The sequence below is a fragment of the Anser cygnoides genome, chromosome 1 (genome assembly GCF_040182565.1).
Source record: "Anser cygnoides isolate HZ-2024a breed goose chromosome 1, Taihu_goose_T2T_genome, whole genome shotgun sequence".
NCBI classification, from domain to species: Eukaryota; Metazoa; Chordata; class Aves; order Anseriformes; family Anatidae; genus Anser; species Anser cygnoides.
The window spans coordinates 43,133,187-43,159,464 of NC_089873.1; the positions used below are offsets into that span (position 1 = coordinate 43,133,187).

The 26,278-nt window shown below is 35.4% G+C and overlaps 1 protein-coding gene across 10 annotated transcripts in view; it reads right to left on the bottom strand.

The window, feature by feature from the left end:
* The window catches only part of PPP1R12A (protein phosphatase 1 regulatory subunit 12A), a 129,900-nt gene that overhangs the window by 11,605 nt on the left and 92,017 nt on the right, over nucleotides 1-26,278 (bottom strand). For 9 of the 10 annotated variants that reach the window (XM_066993436.1, XM_066993431.1, XM_066993433.1 and 6 more), the window contains 12 exons: nucleotides 23,134-23,256; nucleotides 21,107-21,271; nucleotides 20,487-20,663; nucleotides 16,554-16,644; nucleotides 14,554-14,751; nucleotides 14,209-14,374; nucleotides 12,100-12,218; nucleotides 11,330-11,395; nucleotides 5,080-5,096; nucleotides 3,681-3,822; nucleotides 2,872-2,976; nucleotides 1,905-1,952 (listed from right to left, as the gene is read on the bottom strand). In XM_066993436.1, coding sequence (XP_066849537.1) covers nucleotides 1,905-1,952; nucleotides 2,872-2,976; nucleotides 3,681-3,822; nucleotides 5,080-5,096; nucleotides 11,330-11,395; nucleotides 12,100-12,218; nucleotides 14,209-14,374; nucleotides 14,554-14,751; nucleotides 16,554-16,644; nucleotides 20,487-20,663; nucleotides 21,107-21,271; nucleotides 23,134-23,256 — 1,417 coding nt within the window. The remainder of the gene's footprint in view (nucleotides 1-1,904; nucleotides 1,953-2,871; nucleotides 2,977-3,680; nucleotides 3,823-5,079; nucleotides 5,097-11,329; nucleotides 11,396-12,099; nucleotides 12,219-14,208; nucleotides 14,375-14,553; nucleotides 14,752-16,553; nucleotides 16,645-20,486; nucleotides 20,664-21,106; nucleotides 21,272-23,133; nucleotides 23,257-26,278) is intronic. The other variant, XM_048078767.2, reaches the window with a different exon arrangement.

Sequence of the window (26,278 nt, forward strand, 5' to 3'; positions counted from 1 at the left end):
TATACGTAGAAAAGCTCTACAGTTTGTTTTTACCTCTTACATTTATATGGTTACTTCAAACATAGATAGATGTCTTTACAATTATTCTTAAAGACCCACCATCTGAACTGAATTTAGTCAGCTTATTTCTAGAGATCAGCTGTTGATAAGCAGCAGCTGATAATCTCACTTCAGTCACTTTCAAAGTGAAACCAGCTCCAGATTCTAACGAGGAAAATACATTCACAAATAAATTCCCGTTTTAAATTCTTGTCTGAAAGGAGGTAAATTTAAAATTAGAAAAATACAAGGAACATATCCTAAAACTTGTGTAAACCATGTTTCAGCCAGGCAGCATTATCACTAATTTTATTTATCTTTTTACCTGCTAGCTTCGGTATTAATAACTTCAGAAAAAGTAACGTTTCAGAAAGACATTTCTGCTATTGGAATAAGTGTCTTTACGAGAAAAAGGTGCAAGAATTCCTAATGATAACCAATTGTCTTAATGCAGTGGCCTATTTTTGGGAAAAAGTAGCACAGTAATTTTGTAAAAATTTGTAAAAAAAAAAAAAAAACAGTAAAACTGAAATAATGCCAAGATGTACACTACAGAATATTCTGCAGTATGAAACCTGTATAGTAATGCATACAGCTAAATCTATGAAATAATTAAATGTCCACTTGTGTGGCCATGATAGCAAGGAAGAAACCAATTAAAGCTGCTGATGAAACTTTTCTGCTGATGAAATCACTGCCTACAGCAGGATGCCACAAAAACAAGAAGAAATAGGCACTAAAAGGCCGCTGCAATTATCTGGTGAGATTATTAAGATAAAAATAATAGAACTTCAGGAAGTGCCTGAGAGCATTTCTGCATCTCCATGTCCTCTTGTAAAATCAAGCGTTTGTTTATTTACCAGATAGGTTTGCAGAATTACATTTTAGAATGTGTTTTCTAAACCTCAAATACTGGAAAATAAACATATCAGGCTAATAAATATGAAGTTTACCAGGGATAAATAAATATATACCATATCACTCATTACTGTCAAAGTCCATTTAGTTTTCTTCCCACTGAAGTATCTAATGCGTCACTCCAGGGTTAGGGGAGGAGAAAGGTACATGTGGCCATAAAGGAAGTCAGGATCAAAACAGAAGAAACTGAGTTTTCTTTAAGTTGTTGCAGAACTCGGGATGGGTTTTAAGCTAGCATGAAACTACAGCCTAAATTATCATGGGTACAACTTCTGAAATAATTCCTGCAGTCTATCTCACATGTGGATTTATTACACATCTCCTTTCCCTGTCAATTTCGGGCTGTCTCTCACCCTAATGCCCTTCTTCCCACACTGCTCGTTCATTTGCCTCCACTCCGCCCCAACACAGTGTCATTTTCCCTCTGGAAAAGTTACAGTACAAGGAAAGAGACAGACTATGCTTAATTTTACATCATTAGCAGGTTTGAGGTCTGATGTCTGTGGGGTAGAAACAGCTACTTCACTACCAATAACAATTGGTAACACGACACACATGCCTCCGGAAAGCTCTGAGGAAATTAAAGTCTCTGAACGTTGGAAATGCATTAAAAGATGAGACGCTCCAAATCTGCTTAACTCTCTGGAGAGCCAATATTGTTTTGGACGAGATGGAACAAGCGGCAGAATCCTGGAAGGCAGTGGGGTTTAGAACCCGGTTATCACAAACCAACAGACAACCTGAAGGCATTTCTTAAGAGTAATTCCATCTCACAGTATCTCACATTCATTGCCACTTTGAAACCTAAAATCCCCAAATCTTCTAAAAAATGAAAGTTGTAAGAAAGGCTTCTGTTCCCACTAAAATATATCCAAGCCAGGGGTTGAAAAACAAACTAAAACAAAGCCTGTATTGGACTACTCAGTAGATATTTGGCAGAAACTCACCCTTTTCTCCATTTCCAAGACTGATCTGTCAGCAAATCTTTCTTGTCTCTGAAACACAGAATTAATAGAGACATTGGTACTTGTTCTCAAACAATGTAAAACTGAAGAAAAGTAATACAAAAGGACATTTCAGCTAAGGGCAACTACTACTGTATTCTGTCCAAAATATGTCTTTAAAAGCAGTTTAAAATATGTTCAGGGAAGTAACACTGAAATAAAAAAGAATGAGCTGGATTTATCACGGACTTCCTCTGTGACCATCCCTAAGTAATTTAATCTTACGTAGCCTTTGGCAAATAGGAGCAATATAGTATATCTATCTAAAAGCTTTACAAAACAAACATCTTTTTAAATGTACTTTACTGATATTTACAGGTTGCATATGGAAGACAGTGAAGTACATACACAGGTAAATTGTGGCAAATGTGATCTGAGAAAGGGGAACGTTCTTTCTACAGCAATTTAAGAAGAATTTCACTTCTGTGTACATATATAATATTACTGTATGCAGCACTGTTATCTGAGAGCAGTTACCTGTAAGTGAAGTGCACTATTTGCTCTTCAGTTTTAAGATAAGACTATCTAACCAACCAGGAAGAACTGGCAGGTTATGCCAATCTGCCAGCAGGTTTATGAATTAATTAATCAAATCAGACTGACAGTTTGAACATAGGCTTAACAGTGTAGAAAGCGTTTATCCCTACCCTGCAAAGAAGTTCCACATACATGCTGGCAAGAACCACCAGTACTTAAATAAGCAGGAGATGGTCTCACACATTTTGTTCACAGCTGAAGACCAGAATCCTGTGCTCTTTTTTCTTTAGAAACAGAGAGGTACTCTTCTTCACTCCCATCTTTGAATAAGAAACAAAGCTGATGCCTAGTAAATAGCAACCCATATGCTGGGGTGCTTCTAGTTTGCTATCTACTTTGTCAGCAAAGTATGGGCCTTTTGTTTTATACAAACCTGAGTGGTCTTCTCCAACTGTAGTTTAAGATCTGTAAGTTCCATGTTGGTATCATGTAACTGTGCTTTCAGCTTTTCATTTTCAGCTAGAATCTGTTCATAAAGCTAAGACAAAATATTCATTTAAAAACACACTGAATAAGAATTGTGACATTAGCTGAACATTTTAAAACCTCTGTCTGAGCTGCATGTAAAATGAAGAAATACATTAATAGTCTAAGAAGTAAAAATCAGTTATAGAGTTTAAAGATGTTTAGAACTAGCAAACACTTTAAAGAACTGCTACCAGACATCTATAGAGAAAAGCAACTTTGCACAGGGAGCATACAACTTACCCCACATATATCACAGATTAGACACTACAGTACACCTTTTTTTTTTCTTAACAAACTCCTCCTCTATTTTAAAGCAAGATCTAAACAAATTTCTATATTACATGTTTATAAGCTACCAAAAATCAAATATAGGATTTCATGCATGTATAAAGCAGTATTAATAATACAATCAACTACAAAAACAATCTAATAGCATTCATCATAAAAATATACATTTTTGCTCCTCAGGATTTCTCCCTTGCCTTTGAACTTTTGCACTTTGAACTCCTTTGCACTTTTTTCAGTGCAAAAGCCATAAACTGTTTTGTAATGTATGTATTCCCCCACTGCAGTGGTTCCTCTGCTCCTCCGTTAAGCTGAGTTGCTCTAAGCAGCATTTGTGAAATAATGTGAGATTATTTCCAATTTATGAAAAAAATTATGAAAAACATTAATCAAGTATTACTTTCACACCAAAATCACTGTATCAGATACCTTCTTAAAATCAGTGCTATCTTCTTTTTCTAGTCTACTGCAGTAAGGTTTTCGATCTTCAAGGTAACTTTGTGACCCAGATCGCCCCTGTGCTGAATCATAACGATCACCGGAAGACACGCTGAGTGATCCTGTATCGTATCTGTAAAAGAAAAGTTCTTATTTTTCTTTGCTTTTGTACTCAAACTGAGACTACTCACTGTATCAGATATTGTGAGTGTACCATTACCCAACTGAACACAGCCACTTGCAGTAACATATTTTAGTTAAGCCACTGCATACTAATTTAACGCAAATTCTCTCCGTATTCTTCAGTATACTTCAAGATTCTCTGACTGAAAATGTTTTAAAACTGCCCACCATGCTACATAAATGCCTGCCTTTTATGCTGAGAAATTTAAAAAAATAAATTAAAATATTTAAATCAAGTAGATATTTAAATGTCTTAAAGGACTTTGCTTGTTCAGATATTTTACTTCTTTATTTTTGAAGAACTATTCTTAAAAACGTATCATAGAATATTGAGTTGCAAGGGACGCATAAGAATGATTGAGTCCAACTTCTGGCAAGGAGTACTTTAATTGCAGTACTACTTTAAATGTAGTACTTTAATTGAAGGGTTTTTAAAAAGTAATCTCTAAAATATCATCCAAGATGAATTCTCCAAGTTCTGTTAGAGAAATGAAGGAGATTTCCAAACTACTTATTGTGAATTCTCCTATTTCAACAGAAGCAGTTTACAAAACAAATCTACAGCAAGGTCCTTATCCTATTAAACAGTGAAACAGTGAATTACAACCAATATTAATACAGTTTTATGCATTTTCACAGTGCTCATTCTTCATGGTTTAGGTGCTGTAGTAATATTTAACAGCTTTTCAGCACAGACAGAACATAATAATTAATTCTACAGGTCCAAATCAAAAGCAAGCCTTTTTTTTTTGTAATGATTGATATTTCTACATTTTCATTTTTAAAAAATTGTACAGAAATCTGATTTTCAGAGGCTGTAGTACTTTTATCGAGATTTCTTAGACATTTTTCAGTAGAGTATTTTTTTTTTCCTTTTTAATTTTTTGTAAAAGCTGACTTCATATTGACAAATTTGTAGGGAATGGTACCATCCGTATCCATGATGTTCCACAAAATGCCTTGCCTGCCTTCAGTGCACTACAAATACATTCCCTAGTGTTGAGTGTCCTACAAACAAACGGAGAAAAAAACACAGAACTGTATGTCTACAACCATATTCCACACAAATTTTAACTGCCTCTAATGCCTTTTGAAGTTCAACCCAACTCAATACTGAGGTTAAGCTGAATTTGTACATAAATTTAAGTGAGAATATGTGACTAAAAAGTGTAACAAATTTAAATTAATTTACTTAAATCACACATACCTTGAAAGGCTATCACTCTGAGGTTGGGAAGGGTAAAAAGAGAGAAAAAGAAGAGATCATATCAGTAATTTATTTAAATAAAATATATAACAATCTGTGAACAAGCATAACTCAACAATTATGTTACAGCACATATGCTATCCAGTAGTATTGTCAAGTTGCAATACTGTTGTCTAGAACAGAAGAGAAGTATGTGCTAGAAACGTGTTTGCCAGAATATGGTTTACAAGGATGTTAGCATTACACTTTAAAATTCTGGACTGTCCTTAACATAACAGTCAGTTCAGCAGTTGGTGCATTCTGCGACTTGACCCCCAGCAGGGGGGACCCTGTTCTCTGAATTCCCTATTCCTCTTCTTCTTCTGTAACAGTAGCAATAATGTTTTTGAAAAGTCAACATAATAATGACTTCAGCTTAAAATAATACTGCAAAATAAGCTACAAGATCATTGCGTCAACATACGTCAATGGGAAACTAGCTGCTATACCAACTACATAAGGAAGCACTTACTAGACTAAATTTAAATTATGTAATTTCATTTTTTGTATTAATTCATTCATTCATTACAGGCGCATCCACAGGCAGACAGTACATTCACTTTACTTGATGAGTGAAATTTCATTAAAAGTGATGACTTAGGACTGAGGGAGTGTCCTCGAAGCATTACATCACTCACATAAGCCTTTTTCCCCTCTGGGTGGTCAATACAGATTCATCATTTATTCTGATTTTTATAATAATCTCGAGTGAAGACACTTCACTCTACTGACGTATATTCCCCTGGATATCCTCCAATGATGTTCACCTAGCAGTGGCTCGAGCTTTCTCCTGTGCTTGTTTTTTGGGGGTGGGGGTGTGGAGGTTGTGTTGTTTTTTTTAACCTACATTGTCACAATAGTCACATTCTCCATAACACACTTAATTTCCCCTTTGACACCTTGAAGTGGATTTACTACACATGGTTTATCAAAAGTATGTGCGACAGACTAACCACTCCTATCAAAATATTGTTATTTTCTGTAAGGGAATGAATAATGCTGAGAACTTAAGAGATTTTTGTAGAAAACATTGCAGTTAAGTGTCACATAGCTACACCTGGTTAGTTTTTAAGCTACTGGCCACATTATTTTTAACTTCCACCTAAGTATGAATCGTATGTTGCATATCTAAAGATTAAGATCCATATGAGATTACCGAATTCCACCCCATAATTGATGACCTACAAAAACCTCGTTCCCACTGCTTACTCCTTCCTTCTCAACCAAACAGAGGATCCTTTGTTCACAAAGACTTTAGGTTTTCTCTTTTTACCTTGAAGGGACACCATACAAACAAAAACACTAAGCCTTTTACCCTTTAGCTAGTGTGATGACACCACTCCTGCATTATTTCTTAACAAAGAGGGTTCTAAAGGCTGTTTTTCCTTGCTTCTAGTGGGCTCCCCATGATGTCATGGGAATGTGAAAGCCTCACGGATCTCCATTAACCCACTGCCGTACAGCTTCCCAAATGGAAAGGCAAGTTATTAAGTCACACACGGAACATTTTGCAAACAGAACTTTCCAGCTCTGCAGGGGGAGACCATAGGAGCTGGTGACATAAGACAGTCCTGGAGACGGGGAAGCACTGATTGCTCGAGACAGGAAAGCAACGACCCAGCCCATTCCCATTCTCCTGGCTGAGATCTGGAATCTGAGCAGCAAGGCAAGGACTCCATGAGCATCAGAAAAGCATACATCAGCAGTTTCCATTTCCTGAAAGCTGTGAAGCCCTGCTGCTGGGCTTCAAGCAGTATCCAGCACCCAGAGCTCATGGGAAGAGGAGCACGTTTCTAAAGCATGTGCCTGTTCTTCTTTCCCTCACTTGTCACAAAATGTGTTTTTTTGGGGGAGTGGTGTTTTATCTTTTTTTTGTTTGTTTTTTTTAAATTTCATTTTTCCCTTTGATTTCTCTTAGTTCAGTCACAACTTTTCACAGTTTACTTTTTTACTTTTTTTTTTTAAATTGTAACTCTAAGTCTATGGATTTTGCATAAAGTTGGTTTGAGGACAAATGAGGCCAACACTGATATATATCCCTGCGCATCCAAATTACATGAGATGGGTGCTCTTAACACATTCACAGAACTGAGCAGACTGCGAGACAGTGACAGCTGAAGTTACATGAAGCAGCACCCAAGGAGTAAGGAAAAATGAAAGGGTACGTATCCTCATCTATACCAGCTGACTTAACACTAACCCTAAGCTATCAGTTTGTACTGCCCATAAGAGTGTCCTCCCCCCCAAACACACTGTATATTCGAAAATGTACACTGGGCTTCCAGACATACGTCACATTTTGGTGAGGTTAGGATAACTTCTAGTAATGGAAATAAAATATTAATTTCATGAATTGTCTACACTGGGTAAATGAGTACTTCTATAAAACTGCCACAGCCATGAAACCAAGAAACAAAGTCTGAGTACAATGTTTAACCAGTGCTAATAATACCAGTTTCTCATGTTTATTCCTGCAGAAGTAGAAGAGCTAATGACATTGATTATTCTAATATTGCTATCTTTCACCCTTCAGAAGTCACATATCTGATCCTGCATTAAATAAAATTTCAGTTCATTTAATTATAAACTAACCACCGTTGTAGTGCCTATTTAAATTTGTAATTATTTTTTAAATACATTATCTCAGGGGAGATTTTTGTTTTGCTGTTTTCATGTTATTTTTTTATGCTGCCCCCACACTTCTATAGGTATCCTTCTGAGTGTAGCTCAAGTGCACTCCAAGCTTCAACGCTAATGAAAACAGGACAAACTGATAATAAAAGTAATACAATTTGTATCATTGTCATTTGATATCTCTGTCTTCTGCCCACTTTTAAACAGATCATTTCTCTAACAGATCATGTTCCCATTCTCATCTCCTGCTCAAGTACACGTTATTTCTCCTTCACCACACATATTCCATATTCTTTTCCCTGCAAATATTCATACCACGAAAAGCTGAACTCTCAAATACCCTTGATTTCGTGTGCTTGAATTCTACCCCTAATTTCCTCATCTCCTACAAGTTACTGGCTTCTTTTTCATTCATTATCTCTTACTGTGCCACAGGGGCACCATTTCCAGTAACAGAAGACATACTTCCATGAACAAAAAATGGCTAGAATGGAAAGGAACGACAAGGTGGCTCACTGAGAAAAAAGCAGCAATAAGGGGAATAACATTTTAAAAAGCACAGCAAACACCACTTTCCACATCATCACAAGACTTGGCAACTCTGTTATACCTTAAGTCTTTTTGACTCTCTGGTCAGCATTCCACTAATAATAAATCAGATTTCAATATTCATACTTTGAGCTATTTTTGCTTAAGGACAAATTGCTAGCCCAAATAACTTCAAAAAGCAAAGAAATCTTGTGAATCTTAATCCACAGATGAAGTTCAACTCAAAGTAAAATCTAATTATCATAAGGAAGAGATCATACTAATTCCTGAAGACCACATCAACAGAACTTAAATCAGTAATCTAAATACATCTTCCCCTTCAGCCAGCCAAGAAAGAGAGCTGTTCAGGCATGTTTGAAAATAATGTGAGCTGTTCCACAGAACACTTTGGTATGTACGTTCAAAGTTGTGCTTTATGGAAACTTATTACTGAACTATGTTCTGGTAAAACTGTTTTTTCACCTTCCTGGAAATTTGTTGTGCTTTTCAAAAATAGTTCTTCTTCAGTGACATAACAAATGCCTATATATTGGTTAAGACTGAGCAATCCGTTACTTTCTGTTGTTCCCTATTTACTAAATTCAGGTCAGATTTACCCACACGTAAAAGGTCTATACCTATTTCTGGCACACTCTGGCTACCAACAGCACGGTTCCTAATTCCCGTCTCTTTCTGTCCCCAGAGTTCAGACATAACTGTTCCTAGAAACCAAAAGTTAAACAAGGTGGTGCAAGTCAGGTTCTCCATTTCCCAAGAATGCTACACTGGTAAAACTTACTTGTCTACAAAAACAATTTATTTCTTCACAGTCTCAATTTCAGAATGAAATCCATGAGATGACTGTTGGATTATAAAGGCAAAAACGTAACTGAAAAAGAGGCTTCACTGGAACAGTTTGTTATGTAAAATCCCCCAGCTGCCAAAATGATCTTCAGACTTGCTTATATTTGAACTGTCTTCCTACAACATAAGATTATCCTTCTTAGAGGAACAACGATTTCCTGTAAGTAACATGTCATTTGTTTTGCAAATTAAAGAATTTTTCATCTCTTAGCACTCAAAAGCCTAAACAAAATTTCATTACAGCAGCCTCCAACTGTCATAGTGCTAGCAAAATTTGACTTCATTTTAATAGTTCTCCTTTTTGTTCTCCTTTAATGATCAACTGAGATGTCAAAAGTATAGGGAACAAGAAAGTACAAACTGAAATCTTGTAAGACAGTGCTTTCAAAGACCTCTGAAATGAAAAGCATAAGCATTTGTCAAGTTCCTTAAAGATTTCAGGCTAGAAATTATTTTGTCTAAGGCCCTTTAGTTTTCTTTGTAGCATGTGCAAGGCTTGTTTTTGACCTCCTCTAAATTCCTGAGTTACCGCCAAAGCTCTTCAAAGTTTATAGTTACCATCTTCTACTTCTGGCTTGGAGCTTCAACAAGCAAAAAAACCAACAGCAGCACCACATAAGGGAGTAACAGAGAATTTCAGTCTTTCCAAAGACTTCTGTTTTCTGAGTAGTACATCAAATATTCAGTACAACTGAAAAAACAAATATTTTCTGAATGTCTGAATGTTATAATTCTAATTTATTCCATCTCTTTCCTTCTCTCAAAAATGAAAAGGATTTATAGCGAAATAATCATGAATTTTCTACAACAAAACGTGCAAGATTTGTGTCAATTGTAAGTGGATTTAGCGACTGCAAAAAGAAAAGTGCAGTTTATGTAAAATCAAAAATTTTTGTCATATAATTGGTAACAGATTGCCATTAGAATGCTCAAAGTCTACTCCACTTCTTTTTTCTAGAGGCAGCAAAATACTGTACTGTAAAAAGTTAGTTGTTTAGTTCTTTGTTTATCATTGAAAAACTCTAAGCAGTTGTTCAACAAAGAGAGGAAACTACTTAAAATCTACATAACGTTTTAAAGCTCTGATAAGCTGTTTTGCGCCTGATTTACCACTACTTCACTGTAGTTTTATATAAGTCTAATTCTATCACAAGGACTACACTCTAGCAGAACAAGTTTCTACAGAATAGAATATGGAATAACTACAGATCTAATAATTACAGATCTAACAACAGCTACTGGTGGGAGGAGAGGAAAGACGACTATGCGTTTATGTTAACATCACAGGGAAATCAAAAATACAGCAAAACAAAAGGGGATGGAACGAACCAACATCTAAACCAGTTAAGGACATAAAATGGAAGCTTTTACATCACTTGAGTTTTATTACTCAATAATGACCCTGATTCCCTAGTGTGTTACACCAGGGATTAGGGTCAAAAGAAATACATTCTGCTACACCATTTTATAGTATAGCTTAAGTTGCTACTTCCTTTTTAAGCCCTCTTCATCCCACTCTCATGCATCAATTTATAAGGATTTTTCACATCAAATCAAGCCAATTATACTGTTTGCCATTGACTTTTTAACAAAACTAACAATACTGAATTAGGATGTTCAGAAATCTTTTTTCTTCAATGTAGAAATCAGGTGCATTGTGCTCTTTAACTTTCTAAGCTTTCTTATATTAATATTTTCTCACATTAGACGTTAATTACATTATTAACACCACTTTTTAATTTAAAAAGGTTCTAGTGTGTATTAGTCACAGGACATCATTTTATTTTCAGTGAAAGAGCAGATGAAACAAAGATATTTGCATGGTAGAATCTGAAAACTCACTCCAGTTACTTGCTGCAACATGTCCCTGACCTATATGTCAGAAATTTCACCAACACCTTCTGGGTACTAATTCTACATAATCAGAATGGAAGAGAAAAAAGACAGTTTTATCTGTTGTTAACACATTAAAATTGTTATAAAATTCTGCAGTTCATAAATATGCTAGAAGACAAGATTTTCACTATAAATCTGCAAAGGAAATGGCACTGAAACACAAAATCAAATTATGACTAAGAAAGCACTCATAAGGACTTCATCATATGCATTAGTTTATTTGAATCCAACTGCACTGAAAGTTTAAAATTAGGATATATATTATAAAGTTACCATTTTTTTTAATTACCTGAGTTTCTTTCTTATTTGTTCCTTCTTCTGAATCAGACTGGTGTTCCTGATCATTTTCATCACTCTGGTGAAAGAGGTGGGAGAGGAAAAACAGTTGAGCTGTTGAAAGCTTTCTGAGAATTTAATGTGTTCTAGATTTTTAATATCAAAAGCTACGAGTAGTAGAATTCTACCTATCTAAAATATACAGAGCATATATGGGATGTAAGATGAAAATTCTCAGACAAACACTTGCTTTCAGTACCAGCAGAGGAAACAGAGCTTTGCATTTGGCACTGAAAAATCTTGCTTTTACAAAATTATATGCTGTTCCTAAGACAAAGGAAAGGGAAAGGTAATCTGCTGAAACACTGGTGATACTCCTCCTAATTTGACAACAGTTCTTTCAGCTTTAAGTACATAGCTACTTGTAACGTGCCAGATAATGAGTCTCATTCTTACAGCTTTGGTACGCATGCAATAGAAAAGAATTGTTCCTTTTTTTTTTTTTTTAAGATTATGATTAATTCTATTACGTTAAGGTTATTACAGTATTCTAGAATTTTTTTCAGCATTATCAGCGTAACTTAGACTTGATTTTGAATTTGCTCCTGAAAGCTTCACAACGGAGAAACAGAGAATGAATGAGTACCATTTTCTCCAGAACAAGTCAGTGAAATACTCTATTATTCTAAACTGTTCTCCATGTTAAGAATATACTATATGCATTCCATATTGCTACAAATCAGCATCATTGCTATAAATCAGCAGTAGCAGTCTTTTACTTACATCTTGAGTCCAAAAAGAAACTCCTGTAGATCGTCGTTTTTCTCTTGGTCGCCGCCTTTCCCGTATAGATTTAGGCTGTGACTTATCTTCTTCCTTTTCTTCCTCTTTTTTGCCCCCTTCTGTTAATGACAACTTTCTTGTTCATTTAAGTATGGGACAATCTGATTTTCTGAAAATCTACTGAAATATTTCTCAGTCTCTAAAATGCTTACAATTGATATTTTTACCTGAAATAAATTCGCTACAAACCTCACCACATGGTTTGCTGTAATATGCATTCCTCAGAACACAGCTCTAAAATAAATACCATTCCAATTGTTGAACAACAATTTCAAAATACTAATTCCACCTAAACAGTTACCTCAACAAAATGCTTCAGTGTAACAGTAACACACCACAAATTGCACTTAAAATTCAATTTTCAAAACTTTCACATAATAATTCATTAGCGTTTGTGTCAGTAGTTATATAAAAGTACAAAAGATAAGTATAAGATAGTTCATCATCCTTCAAACAAGATTTTTTTTTGCTTACATCAAAAATTCCTTGTTAAAAAAATGTTTTAAAAGTCTGTTAAGTCCTCCTTAGAGTCCCCTTTCTCATTAGTCTTCTTCATTTTCCCATCTAAGGAAGAATAAAATTGGATCTCAAAGATTAACTCTGTAATACAGATTTCCTTTTTCTTTAAAAGAAATGCAATTACAGTTCAAAACTGACATAATACCTCAGAATTCCGTTTGGTCTCCTACAAGTAACTTGCACAAAAAAGACAATTAAACAAACCTGCCCAAACAGAAGTTATTTACCTGTTAGGAAGTTTGTTCAGTTTGCTATTCCTTTATGAGAAAGAAACCATACAGTTGAGTTCAAATCATAGCATCCCTACTAACTTAACTGTATCATCACTGCTCTTCAGAGGTAAATGAATTTTTTAGTATGAAGCAAGAATTAAACAAAGAAGAAAGATAAGTATTCATGCTGAACACCGACCTTTCCTAATAATTGATGATTTACCTTTGAGCTTTCAGACAGTAACGTATTTCTCCTCCTAAAACCATAATTTGAAAAAAACCTGCTGTAGCTAATATTTACCCCCTTTTTTTTTTTTTCCACAGAACAGTCTAGAAACAGTTTCCTAAAGTAAGCATGCAGTACTGAAAAATTTTATTCCAAATTTCACGTCATGTTAGGATGGAGGGGAACAAAATCAGAAAACTTAACACTGAAGCTTAGTCCTAATAACTTGTTCAGAAAATACCAATATAGAGAACTTGGTGATACTGATGCATAGTTCATGGAGATTTGAACAACGGATCATCTAATCTGAACCACTGTACAAAAAAAATTACCATTTTCAATCAGTAATCCTATATCTAATCAATAACTTGAATTAATGTATTTCTCCCAGCTTAACAGTGCCACACCTCAGAGAGAGTAGAGGAGATCACAATGTATGTCAACAGCTTCATCCTTTGACAGGCAACTGATCAGGTACAGTATTTTTAAAGAATTATAGCAGATGATTCACATTCGAATAAAACTCTAGGCAAAAAATCCGTGACATCAAGGAAAAGCATCTTTCTGATCTCTGAATCGAGCATCTCATCCTCAGTGTATGATTATATAAACCGGTTAGATATTAGTGTGGTTCCACTATGTATTATGAACTACCACCACACTACCACCAGAAGTATCCCTTTCTCTCCTGTTTTCAGATGCTCATGAAACCATGAAAGCATCGTTTCATTCCTTCACTGTACGACTAACCCTCCTCCCCAATTACTTAGCGATTATTTAATCAAGTAAAATTCCTCCTCGACACCTGCACTTTTAAACTCTGAAGCGTGATATTCTGTTACAGTTGCTGTGTGAAAGCAGAAATGAACCCAGACTCACACACCATAAGACTGAAAAACACCATTAAGTCCTCAAAGTTGTTTTTCCTCTCTACATGCAAGTTTTGGAATTTCTTACAAGAACCTGGAGTGACATATATCTAAGAGTGGTCTTGCATATCACACCCCATTTTGAACAGTCTTTAGAAACATAAATAGCCCTTTGGCAATTAAAATAAATAAAAAAAAACAACTTCACAGATAATACTCCTACCTCTCTCACTTTCCTTTGTTCCACTCCGAGAATAGGCAGAAGTTATACCTATAAGGCTGTTTGGTCTGTTTAGTTGACTTGAAGTTGAAAGAGAGCTAGTGGAGGTGGAGAGCGAAGAGGTGGATGATGAAGAAGTTGAAGTTGTTGGTCTATAGCGATGATATGGCTATTCAGCAGAAAAATGTCAAAATTAATTTACAAAGATTAAACAAACATAAAACCACAGGATAATAAAACATGTAAATATGTAAATGACTGTTTACAGTAATACCAAAATTGCAGTATTATAGTTGGAGTTAAGATTCGTATAATTTCTCTACCTAAAGGGACCCATCATGAAAATACCTCTTCAACAGTTCGGGAATATCTTTGTCTATAATCATCATCTTTAGTTTCAGATTCTTTCTTTTCTTCTTGTTTTTCTTTGTCTTGCTTTTCTTTCTCTTCCTTTTCCTTTTCTTCATTTTCTTGTTCTCTGGTTCGTGTGGGACGACTTCTTCCTATAGTTTTTTCTGCTTCTTGAAGATCTGTCAATGTTACACCCTGTGAAAACAGCAGTCAGCAAACAAGGTTACAATATATCATTTGGCTTGTATTAATATAGATGACCACATTATTTATTATTAAATGTAAAAATCAGCTTAAGAAAATTAATTCTCTCTATTAAAAAAAATACATTCTACCTACATATTCTACCTATAAACTTTTCTCTTGAATCCTGGAACCAAATATCCCTCTCCGATCAGCAGCGTTTGCTCTAATGTGATCTACCACAGGTTCTCCAGTAACACCATTTTTAGCTGAACTAGTACATACAGATCATGTAGAAAATCATGTCGAAATCATTAAAGAATCCACTAGCTCCCTCCAATATCATCATAACCATAATAAACATTTTTGAAAGAACATTTGAAAATACAATACTTAAAAAAAATTGAAATATTAATACCTACAAATTCACTCACTGGGACTGGATTTTGAGGTTAACAACACATCAACGAAATACACTGAGAGCACTAGAGAAAGTTGTAACTAATTTCTTATTTCCTTGCTGTTCTTAGGCTAAACGCTAGTTTTCAAATGAAGCCAGAATGCAAACAACTTCTTAATTAAAGAGAACTTTTCTATACTGCAATTTTCAACTTATCTATCTCATGGAGATACTGCTCAAAATTCTGTGTGACCTATTCCAAAGCTAAACACCCAGCTCATTATTTATTTAATTGATTGTTATGCTGATAGTGTTGTAACACAGTAATTCCTTGCAGATTTTTCACTGTAACGATTCAAGAATTGCTCTGTGGTTTAACAATCTTCCAGGACTCTGAATTACTACCAAGAAGTAGAAAAGAACTCCACTATGATAAACCCATGTCAAACAATGTGGATCTCTCAATAGGAAAAGTGACCAGAAACATTTGAGGGGTTTAGAATTACGAAGATTTGAAAGTAATGTCAGTAAATAATTTAGTTATAGATCTGGCTTAATGCAGATAAGGATGCTGGCTGAAGTATTTCTTTGTTCTGTTTTATCTAAGGACAATTTTGCTGATTATTCTCAGTTTGTCAGCAGACAAGGAGAGAAGGGTAGACACACTTTACAGAAGATAGTAGCTGGTAATTGCTCCAGTGCCCACAAAGCATTCAAGTCCTGTTTAGACATCATTTATTTTGCTACTGTCACATCTTTTTCTATGCAAGGATTGCACTGGCTGCAATTCAGTATGAGGTAGCTCTCACAGAAATTGGGAAAAACTTCCAAATATATCAAAATATCAAATATCAAAAACCTCTTCCCCAATACTCTCAAGTGTCCATGGAAACTAGGCTGAATGTGTATTTTCTGTCATAGATCTTACCATCTATCTACATGTTGGTCAACTCAATCACATTATCTTCAATAGTCCATACACAGAAAAGACTTTAAAATGTATGTAAATATACATATCATATGCCATGCCTAATTCTCAAGTAAAATTTTGAGACAGAAGCTGCTAGTTCTTGGAGAATTGAAAGTCCATATCTATATAAAAGCGATACAATTACTTGAGTAAGCTACTTTCACAGAACGCAAACAAAAACTCCAGTGGAAGCATCTCTGCTTTCAAATTTCTATTAAATTACTCTGTGGTGATCAGAAAAAGCACTTTCCAGGACATAACGAGGGGTCCTCAAGCTTTCAGGGGAATAAAGGAAATAAGAGGCATTTACTTCATCTGGTAACAAGTTGTTTATACCAGGAAGATCAATTGATCATTTGGAGTTTTAATGGGAAATTAAAACTTCACTGTACTCAGGGAGTTATATACGTTTCTGTGAATGTAGAAGCTGTAATATAACTATACCTGTGTAGATCTTCTAGACTGTCTTGCTTGCCTGGATCTAGCTTTTCTTTGGGACTCTGACTCTTCATCCCGTACTGGAGTGAGGTATGATCTAAAGAGTTAATTACAAGTAAGTCAGCAAATGGTAATTTTTGTACAAATGCATTAAATGTCAGAAAAAAACTCACAACATAGTATGAAAAACAAAGCAGTTAGAAGAAAATCTTTAAAGATATGAATTACTATATCATATATACTATATACATCATACACACTATATCATCTATATAATAATAACCTGTTCATCACGCTAGTGGCCTTACAACTCAATTAAAAAACAGTGTTTTTCTACTTATTTTAGATTCGTTTTTCTCTAAATATAACATAAAAATTTACAAACAAAATATGTGTGTGTGTGATGTGAGTGCGCATGCAGGTAAACCCTTAACATAACTTTTAGGCTTTCAGAAAAATCAGTATGTATTGCTAATACAGAAATCCTAATTATACCTTCTATTGCACCAGAGATTAAAAATCCTTAGGGAGGTAGTTACCATATTTTCACATGAATCATCCACGAATTGGGTAATCCAACGCCCTTTAAAAACAACAGACCTTAAAAATAAATCCTCAGGAACCCCACAACAATCCTGCAGAGTAACCAAGTAATTGTAATCAAAGGCAAAGGGCTACTTCAGTAAACATGCAAGGTCAGGACTCTTTAAAGAGATTTTCCAACCTGGGCAATTTGGGTAAAAAAAATCCATACATACACATACACAAATATGTATATGTATGTATGTAATATATATATATATATGTATGTAAAACCATTGTTAAAGAACTTAAATTTTTAATGCATTTGTTGATTTTCTATTACAGAACATTCTGAGAATGCTGTTATAATTTACCATTATGTTTTTTAATCCTTAGATTAAATAGATTGGAGAAAGTTGAAAAAGTAGAAACTGAAGGTTGCTAAAGGGTTGCTTAAGACATAAAACCCCTCTGAGATCCTTTAGATAAAATTAGCTACATTAAAAGCAGAATCAGACTCTATGATATTTTCTGACTATATTATTTCCGTATTTCATTCGTTAATAATTGGCTAATGATTTCACAGAATCACAGAACGGTTGAGGTTGGAAGGGACTCCAGAGATCATCTAGTCCAATCCCCCCGCTCAAACGGGGTCACCTAGAGCATGTTACACAACGCATCCAGGTGGGTTTTTAATATCTCCAAAGAAGGAGACTCCACAACCTTTCTGGGCAGCCTGTTCCAGTGCTCTGTCACCTGAACTGTACAGTTCTTCCTGAAATTCCTCAGATTTAAATACTTTGTTAGGGAAGCTATCATGTATTAACACTTAAAACATTTATCTATGGAAAAAGCATCTTGTTGGTCACTTAATTATGTATTTCTCAGGTTAGGGCATACTAAAACAGTTCTGAAACGGTTCTAAGTTTTTAAAATAAACTTCATTTACACAGATTATTATGCCTATGTTTTACCACCCATGTTCTATCGATACTAAACAAATTATCTCCAAAACAGAGAAAAAATATAATTAGCTGTTACATTTACAAATGCAGAAATATCCCCTCTCAAGAACTATATTAATTTCATTTCTCTATCTTGTTCTCCTGCAAATAATATTTTTGATAAGATTTTCTGTTTTCCTAGACCCTTAGGCCCTATCTATATTAGGAAAAGGGTGCCTACTAGCTGCTTTAGCTAGTCTGAAATACAATTCATCATATAAATCTGGTTTGCACTGACTCCACTTTAGAGTCAGCCAATATATTCCTCAGCCACATAGGTAGACGTAAGCTTTAACCTACCTAAGACAGCTTTGATTGCAGAGCAGGTGTAACCTTTACAGTTTGAAAACTGCTGCAAATTGCTCTGTAGGAAGGGGTGTACATACCAATCCTACCCTCCAAAAATGTGAAAAGCTCTAAACCTTGCTGAAGGAAAATGACAACTCTATAGCTACTGTCAGACTGGAAACTGGCCCAGCATCCTCTGTGTATGCCTCACAGGTCAACTATGTATTCATGATACAAAGATGTTAAAGATTCAAGTTTGTCACTCTCTTCCGTGTTTCTCTAAAGCAATCCTGAAAATCAGATAAAGAATATAGCTTCTTCAGTACATTCTGAAAGGATGCACCATTACATATTTCATTACTAAAAGTAATTCATAACGTGCTTACTTTTCATATACTATTTGAAATACTACTTCAAACATACTTTCCAATTAACATACTTCCAGTCCATAAATACGGATTAATCAACTTCATTTCTTAAGAGAATATTTAACATAAAATATTTCATGAACGGACAAAATTTCTTCATGTGCATATAAACATACATAGATACACATACACACACAGAGAGATATGTATCTGTATATATACAGATAGATATGCATGTGCACATATTGAGGGTACTACCTTCTCACATGCACACAGTTATTATTCCGACTTTGCTGACTGTTAACACTTAATGGATATTTTAACACGCCGTCACGAATACATCTACAACAGTATATTATACAATTGGCCCTGAGTCAGATTAAAAGGAAAGAATTTCAGGCCAATTGCAGGTATCTAAAACATATGTAGTATACGTATATTAGTATACACTTGTTAGTCAGAGCAAACGAGACAGCGAAAGCCTTAATTCTAGATCTCCTCGTTTTTCTACCTCATATGAGACTGAAATAGCATTTGCATTTTAAATTTAAAACTGTTTTTGGAAAAATGATACATTTTGTTGCTTTTGCTTTGTCAAATTGCACTACGGAAAATGCAGGTTCTGACTATGGTTGTTATGAAAATGGCAGTAAGCACCTGTGGGCACCTCCCGAATCATGGAAGAGAAGAAAAAAATCCCCATTTAAAAGAAGGTAGTTCATCGCAGTTTGGGATATGACAGGAAAATGGACTACGAGTATCCTAAACATGGCTAAAGGTATGTGGAATCTATGAATGTTTTTGCTGCCTTTCTTCTCTAACAACAAATAGCTTTGTTCCCTCTGTAAACATACGGAGAGATACATGTCCACCACTGACATAGTAGCTGCATTTCAAAAATAATACAGCAGCAACACAGAAATCTGAATGTGCATTTCAGCAGAAGGGACAAGGGATAAACTTTTATAAATATCGAAAATAATCAGAACCCAGGGAAAACTAACAGGAATTAACAACCTTGTGAAATCTTATTATTTTGCTTTCATAAATAGTAGGTATCACCTATTTATGGAAACAAATATGCATCAATTGTAACTCATCCTCCATGTAGGTGTAACAGAAAAAACACTGTATTCTTAAAATTTACATCAGCTTCTTACTCCTTCTTCATATTGAATAGCTCTTAAACCATTGCATTTACAACTGTTTATCATGTTTCAAATGGAAGAGACCCTAAATGATTGCAATGAAATGAACAAAATGTGTTTGGTTCAACACTCTTGTCTTTGTAATGGCAGACATACAAAATGACTGAAAAAAAAAATACTACGTAGTAACTTGTCAGCATACTGCCCCTGGCACAATAGATGTGCCACGGTAGACAGCAGCAATGCATTTGCAATAAGTAATTATTGATTTTCTTATTTTTAATTCAGTGTTTTTTATGTAGTTCCATTATGGGTATTTTTCAGAGGACTCATGTATTAACAGAAATACAAATATAAAAATACTGCATACCAAATCCAAACCCAAGGACAGCCAAAATACACAATATCAAAGTTTAAGTTTCACGGATGAGATTTATCAATAGATAAATTGAGGCATCTTGGTAGTTGTTTCAATAAACAGCAAGCAAATACCACTGCTTTACATACTGTACTATCCAAATTTGTGGTAACCAACACATTCATTTAAATAAGAAAAAAAGATTATTTTTGTACAAGAGCAACATTACTCTTAGGACCTTTACACACCTCCGTCTCTCCCTGACCTCTGATGTTGAGGACACAGTGCCAGAAGTAGCTGTAGTCATGGCTGTGGTAGTGGCCGTAGCATTTACAACAGATGGTGCAACAGGAACCGTCACTGCTGTAGGAACATTTTCCTTTTCTTTCTCAGTACTATCCTCAGCCCACAAACGATTTGAGGTACTACAGCATAACAAGCAGCAACACAAAAAAAGAGAAAAGGAAACAGCTAAACAATGAAAGCACTTTACTAAACAACTAATAACATGTAACTTGAGGGACGGATTTTTTTTAAAAGCAAACTGAGAAATGTCTCTACTGTGAAAGCTCAACTTGAGCTATTAAATTGAATTAATTAAGAATTGAATGGTTCACAGTAATTGGATTCTTATTCTTCACCCTTCGATTCGAATATTGGATTTATTTATTTATAACAACATGGCTGTCACTTTGCAGTAGAAAGCCATGCATAATTTGAGCCAAATTGCATAAAATTAAAAGAAATTGAACAGGAAAGTGAAAAAATCCAGAGCCCCATGATCTACTAAACAAGAACGCATGCACGTACATAAGCACATAGTAGACCTGACAAAAAAAGAACAACAAAAGTATACTGGTGGCATTACCTGCTTGGTACACCTGCTGAAGTAGAACCCGTTGTACTCTTTGTAGTAGTGTTTGCTGCGCTGGCGGGCAGTGTTTTCTGAAGACCAGCAGATGAGGTAACTGTTGATGCAGTACTTGGAACATTAGAACTAATCAAATCATCTTGTCTTCTGCCAAAGGAGCCACTGAAGGAGAGACATTTACAATGAATACATTTGTATGACTTATCTTTCTTTGTTCAATAAAATATCACAAAGCTGTGAATGATCCACTGAACTCCTGCCTGTCTATTCTATGTTTCAATTGAGTTCTGGAAAATTTTTGGGCAAAAGAAGCTTTTCCAAACGCCATTTTCTTCATTATTTCATTGAGAAGGACTTTTAAGTTCCAACTTCTGAAGGCAACAGACCTGACCATTCCTCCACAGGAATGGGAGATAAAAGTGGCATCTCACTGGTTGATACTTGTCTTGATTGCATCTACTGAAGTATTCACACAGAGCCCTCAACATTCCATTTTCAAGCTGCTCTTTCACCCACACTGAAGACCTCTGAAAATACAGAACTCTACTCCATAGCTTGTCAGAAAAGAAAATGTCATTAATATCACTCCTGTAACAATTTTCAACAGACATCCTTTTTAAAAAAAAACAAGCAAACAAACAAAAACCTCTCATCACTCCCAGAAAGATTAACCTCCCACCCATGCTTTTCCCTTGCTCTTCTAGTTGTAACGACGATGCAGACGTTTCCACATTTTTATCCCACTGGTTCTGGCTGAACAGATTTTACATTACCAAGTCAGGACGTTTTCATGTGTAAACTTGTGTAAACCCACAGTTAGGACCAACAGAACATCACATTACTAACTAGAAAAGATTTAAGGAAAAATATCTGTTTGTCATTCTGCTATTGATCTTTCTTTCTTTTGCTATCAATTCTAAAATGGCCAAGAAAAAAACATTTGTACAAGAACAGCTAAGGAAATACACAATTAAAACACCATGCACCATATTAAAGGGATATGTACATGGTGTTTGAAGTCTGGAGCATAAATACTGATAAAAGCTATCATGCAAAGATAGTTTTCATAAATCAAACTGTTTTTCCACCCAGAACGTGAAATCTGTGCAATATTTCTCCTCAACTCCATGTTAAGAAAACGTAGTTTTCTTTTTAAGGCAAGAGGTTACCAAAGATGTAAGATGTACTGTACTGTATGAAATGGCCTGACTACATGCTAATGAAAACACATCAATGTCAGGACTGAAAAAGATAGCACCCATCACCATGTACATCATCAGCATGTATCAGTATGCAACTCAGCTACCTGAATGTCAAACTTTTGATCTATTCGAGATACTTATTGCCCACTTCATTAATATCAACGAAGAACTTCACTCAAATAGCTTCACTGAAACTACACAGTAAAATTAATCATGTATTAATTCCTGGATACGATCCATTCTGAGAAAATCCTGCAAGATGAGAGCCATGTACACCTGAAAGTTATTTTCATATTCATCATTATTTAGTTTACATTCAAGTGAGATTTAGTTTTACGTGTTCATTCTATGATGGCGATATTCAAGGTAGGCATGGCTATAATCTACCACTATGGACAGCAGACCAAGGCTTCTGATACTATCATGTACAAGCAGAATTCAATGTTTTTTCCCTCTTCTTTTCAGATATCAGACAGAATCACTACTATTCCAACATTTAAAATAGTTATCTTTGATTCCTGATCAAATCTGGAAGGACTCAAAATAATCTCAAACTGAAATAAACAATAGGAATAAAAAAGCATATAACTTTATATAGCAGTTGCTGTAACACTCTAAGCTGGTAAAATGGTGTAGCTTTAAAACAAGCACATGAGCTTGTACCTCAGCTTAAGTACATACTTTGTGATTACTATGAACGCCATTTTAACATGTCACCATTCAATTTTAAACTGTCCTTACAAAGTTAAGGATTCAGGAATTATTCTTTTTCTTTTAATTTGTAAAATTATTTTGATTTTAAAACAAGAGAAAATCCCACACCTTCTTTGATAACTTGTGTTTAATGATGTAGGACCTTCATTCAAACTGTTTTTCTTGACATCTTCCTCCCATTTTCTCCTTGCATAGGAACTACCACCACGTATTGAGCTAGCAGACGAGTCCCTGTAAATAAGATTTTAATTTAGCACACTCATATTAAAGCAGTTTGATTTTGATGCAAGCTGAAAATGAGTTTCAAATTAAAGATGAAAAACTTGTGTGTGGATAATGCATTTAAAATAAACGTAACAATGCAGAACAGGAATAAAGTGACCTGATACATACAGTAATTTTCAAGCTCCTGTAGAAAAATATCAGATTCATATTAACATTGTTTGAAGTATAATAGAAAAGAAGTTTCAGAAAAATACTATTAAAGGGGATTTAATCAATAGGAAGTCAAACATCAGCTTATATCTGTGATCATTGTTGGATTTGTTTCTCTCCAAAAAGGATCAAGAGGCTTCTTCGTTTGCTCCTGAGATAACCCAGTGCAATAAAGGGAAAACTACCTGGTGTTTTTAGAAGTTGGTTTCATAGGATTATTCATTCGTGGATGTTATAATACGAAGTTCAAAAGCTGACTACCCTTTAGAACTCATGATGCTGTAGGCTAGTGTAAACAGGTCCGTAGTAGCCATTCCTGAGTGGCCTGCCACGTATCACTAGCTGACATTACTTTAGTCATGAGGAATTTCCATTCTGTTGTTGCAGTTTATAGCAGGAAGAAATAGCCTTGCAAAAATCTGCTTAGAAAAATGGCTCTGAAAACTGATACTAATACAAAAAACTCAGTGCCTAACATAAGCTCAAGATACGAAGTAAAGTTCAGATAGAAGGAAGAAAGAAATGTCTTGCACAAAACTATATATAAAAGGCAACTGTATATGTGAGGGGAAATAAAATCTTGTAAAGAGGTGTTTCACGTTCAGGATACTTGTGAACTTCAGAATTTACTCCAAATGTATCCTTTTGCACAAAAATGTATGGTAGCACTTCTGTGGTTGCAAACAACCCCAGAAAAGGATCAGATACAGGCCAATGCAATGCTACGTCTTACAAACAAAGAGAAACACTAATTCTGAGATATTACCTACCACACATTTTAAGTAAGTCCTGCTGCATGACAGATTTTAATAATTGCTGAAAGTTTAGCTTTGCCAAGACTCTACAGACTTCAGCACTCTTCTTGTAGCATTGGCTACACTTCTGAGGCTGGATGTCTAAGATTTGTTTATCTAAAGGCCCAACTAGGATTCATCTGGAAGTCCTTTCCATTACTCACAGTAGGAAGTTAGATGGATTACACGACATCATCTATTATCTAGACAAGCAGGTGTTCAGACAGGTGGAACAAGAACACAGCATTAAGCTAAGCAACAAGGATAGAGATCTGGGACATGGGCAGAACCCTTAGTAATTAATTAATGTATCTGTAGGGCAGAGTTAAATTGGTCACCATAAAAAAGGTCAGACTAAAAGTCAAAAATCTCTTATGGTTTTAAATAAATAAGCTGGGTTGTCTGCCAAGTCATACACTAGGCAAGGCACTCGTGCCTAAAAAGGCTGGCCTAAAAGAAAGCTTCACCTTTTGTACACCAAGGAATGAAGAATATTCTCAGGTCAACTGCTCAGACAACACTGTCAGGACTAATGACACTGATCTCAGGTCACCCAATACACACGAGGAAAAACATAATATTGCTGGTACCCACTTTTGGAACCGTGTCTGTGAATAAGTCATGATGGCATGCCAAAGAGACAAAATAAACCTCAACACTGCACCAACATTTAATCCCTTTGTTACAAACAATAAAAAATTCTAAGAAATAAAATTACAATTAAATATTTATCCCAATCTTAAATTATCATCTGGTCAAGACAGTTTCAGACAGTCATTTGAGAAGCTCGTAAAAGAATAAAACATGAAATAAGAACAATCTCTGTTATAAACAAACCAAAACTGACTAACGCATTCAACTTCAAATAAGAATATAGTAGAATGATAGAATGGCTTGGGTTGGAAGAGAACTTAAAGACCATCTGGTTCCAACCACCCTTCATAGGCAGAGACGCCACCCACCAGATCAGGTTGCCCAGGGCCTCATCCACCCTGATCCTGAACAGTTCCAGGGATGGGGCATCCCTGTACTCTTCCCAGGCCACATGTCCCGGCCTCCACTGCCTGTGCATCTCCTTCTTACACCTCAGTCTGAGCAGCAGGTCCTTGCTCAGCCATCCAGGTTTTCCGCCCTCCCTGCTCCCTTTCTTATACATGTGGATGGAAGAGTTCTTGCCCTCTAAGGCATCCTTAAGCTGCCACCTCTGTTCAGATCCTTTGTCCCTAACGACAGTCTTCCAGTGGATCTCATCCACTGGAACAAACAGCTGGAAGTTTGCTCTGTGCGAGTTCAGGGTCCTGACTTTGCCGTTTGCCAGGTCCGTGTTCCTTAAGATCACAAACTCAACCAGGGCGTAACATAACAGATGCCAACAAACTAAGTTGAACTTCAGGGGAGTATGAGATCTGGAATATCCCTGTTTCAAAACAGAATTTGTCACCCAGATGCTGAACTTTGGCAACGGTATTCTGCAAGTTTAAGAAAAAACAGCATTTATCTTGTGTTTTCTCCAAACTGAACCATTCTCAACAGTAGCAATAAAAAACCTCCTCTTCAGACATAAGATTTGTCAGTCTTATAGAAAATGTTTACAGTGGAGCAATGAGAAGTATTTTCATTTCAGGTCATCCAAAATTCAGCTATCTAGACACAATCTGATAGAAACGACATACATTTTGTACTACGTATAATATATTGAAACTCGTGAAAGCAGCCAAATAGAACCGCAATAAAAGAGAGAAGTGAAAAATTGGAAGGTTCTGACAATGTAAGTATGTCATGAAAGTACTCCAAATACTTACAGGTGACAGGCCTATGCATCTGAACTTTTTATTCCCTTTATACTGAAAGCTGAATAAAAAATATCAGTAAAGAAAGTATCTCCAAAAGAAGATGAAAGGCCAACAAGCAAACAAGAAAAATAGAAGCGAAGGTTACAAAAGAACCACTATGACTTCTGCAAACAGCTGCTGACGCATGATATAGTTTTACCAAGCACTATAAGAAAAACATATCTTTTTTCA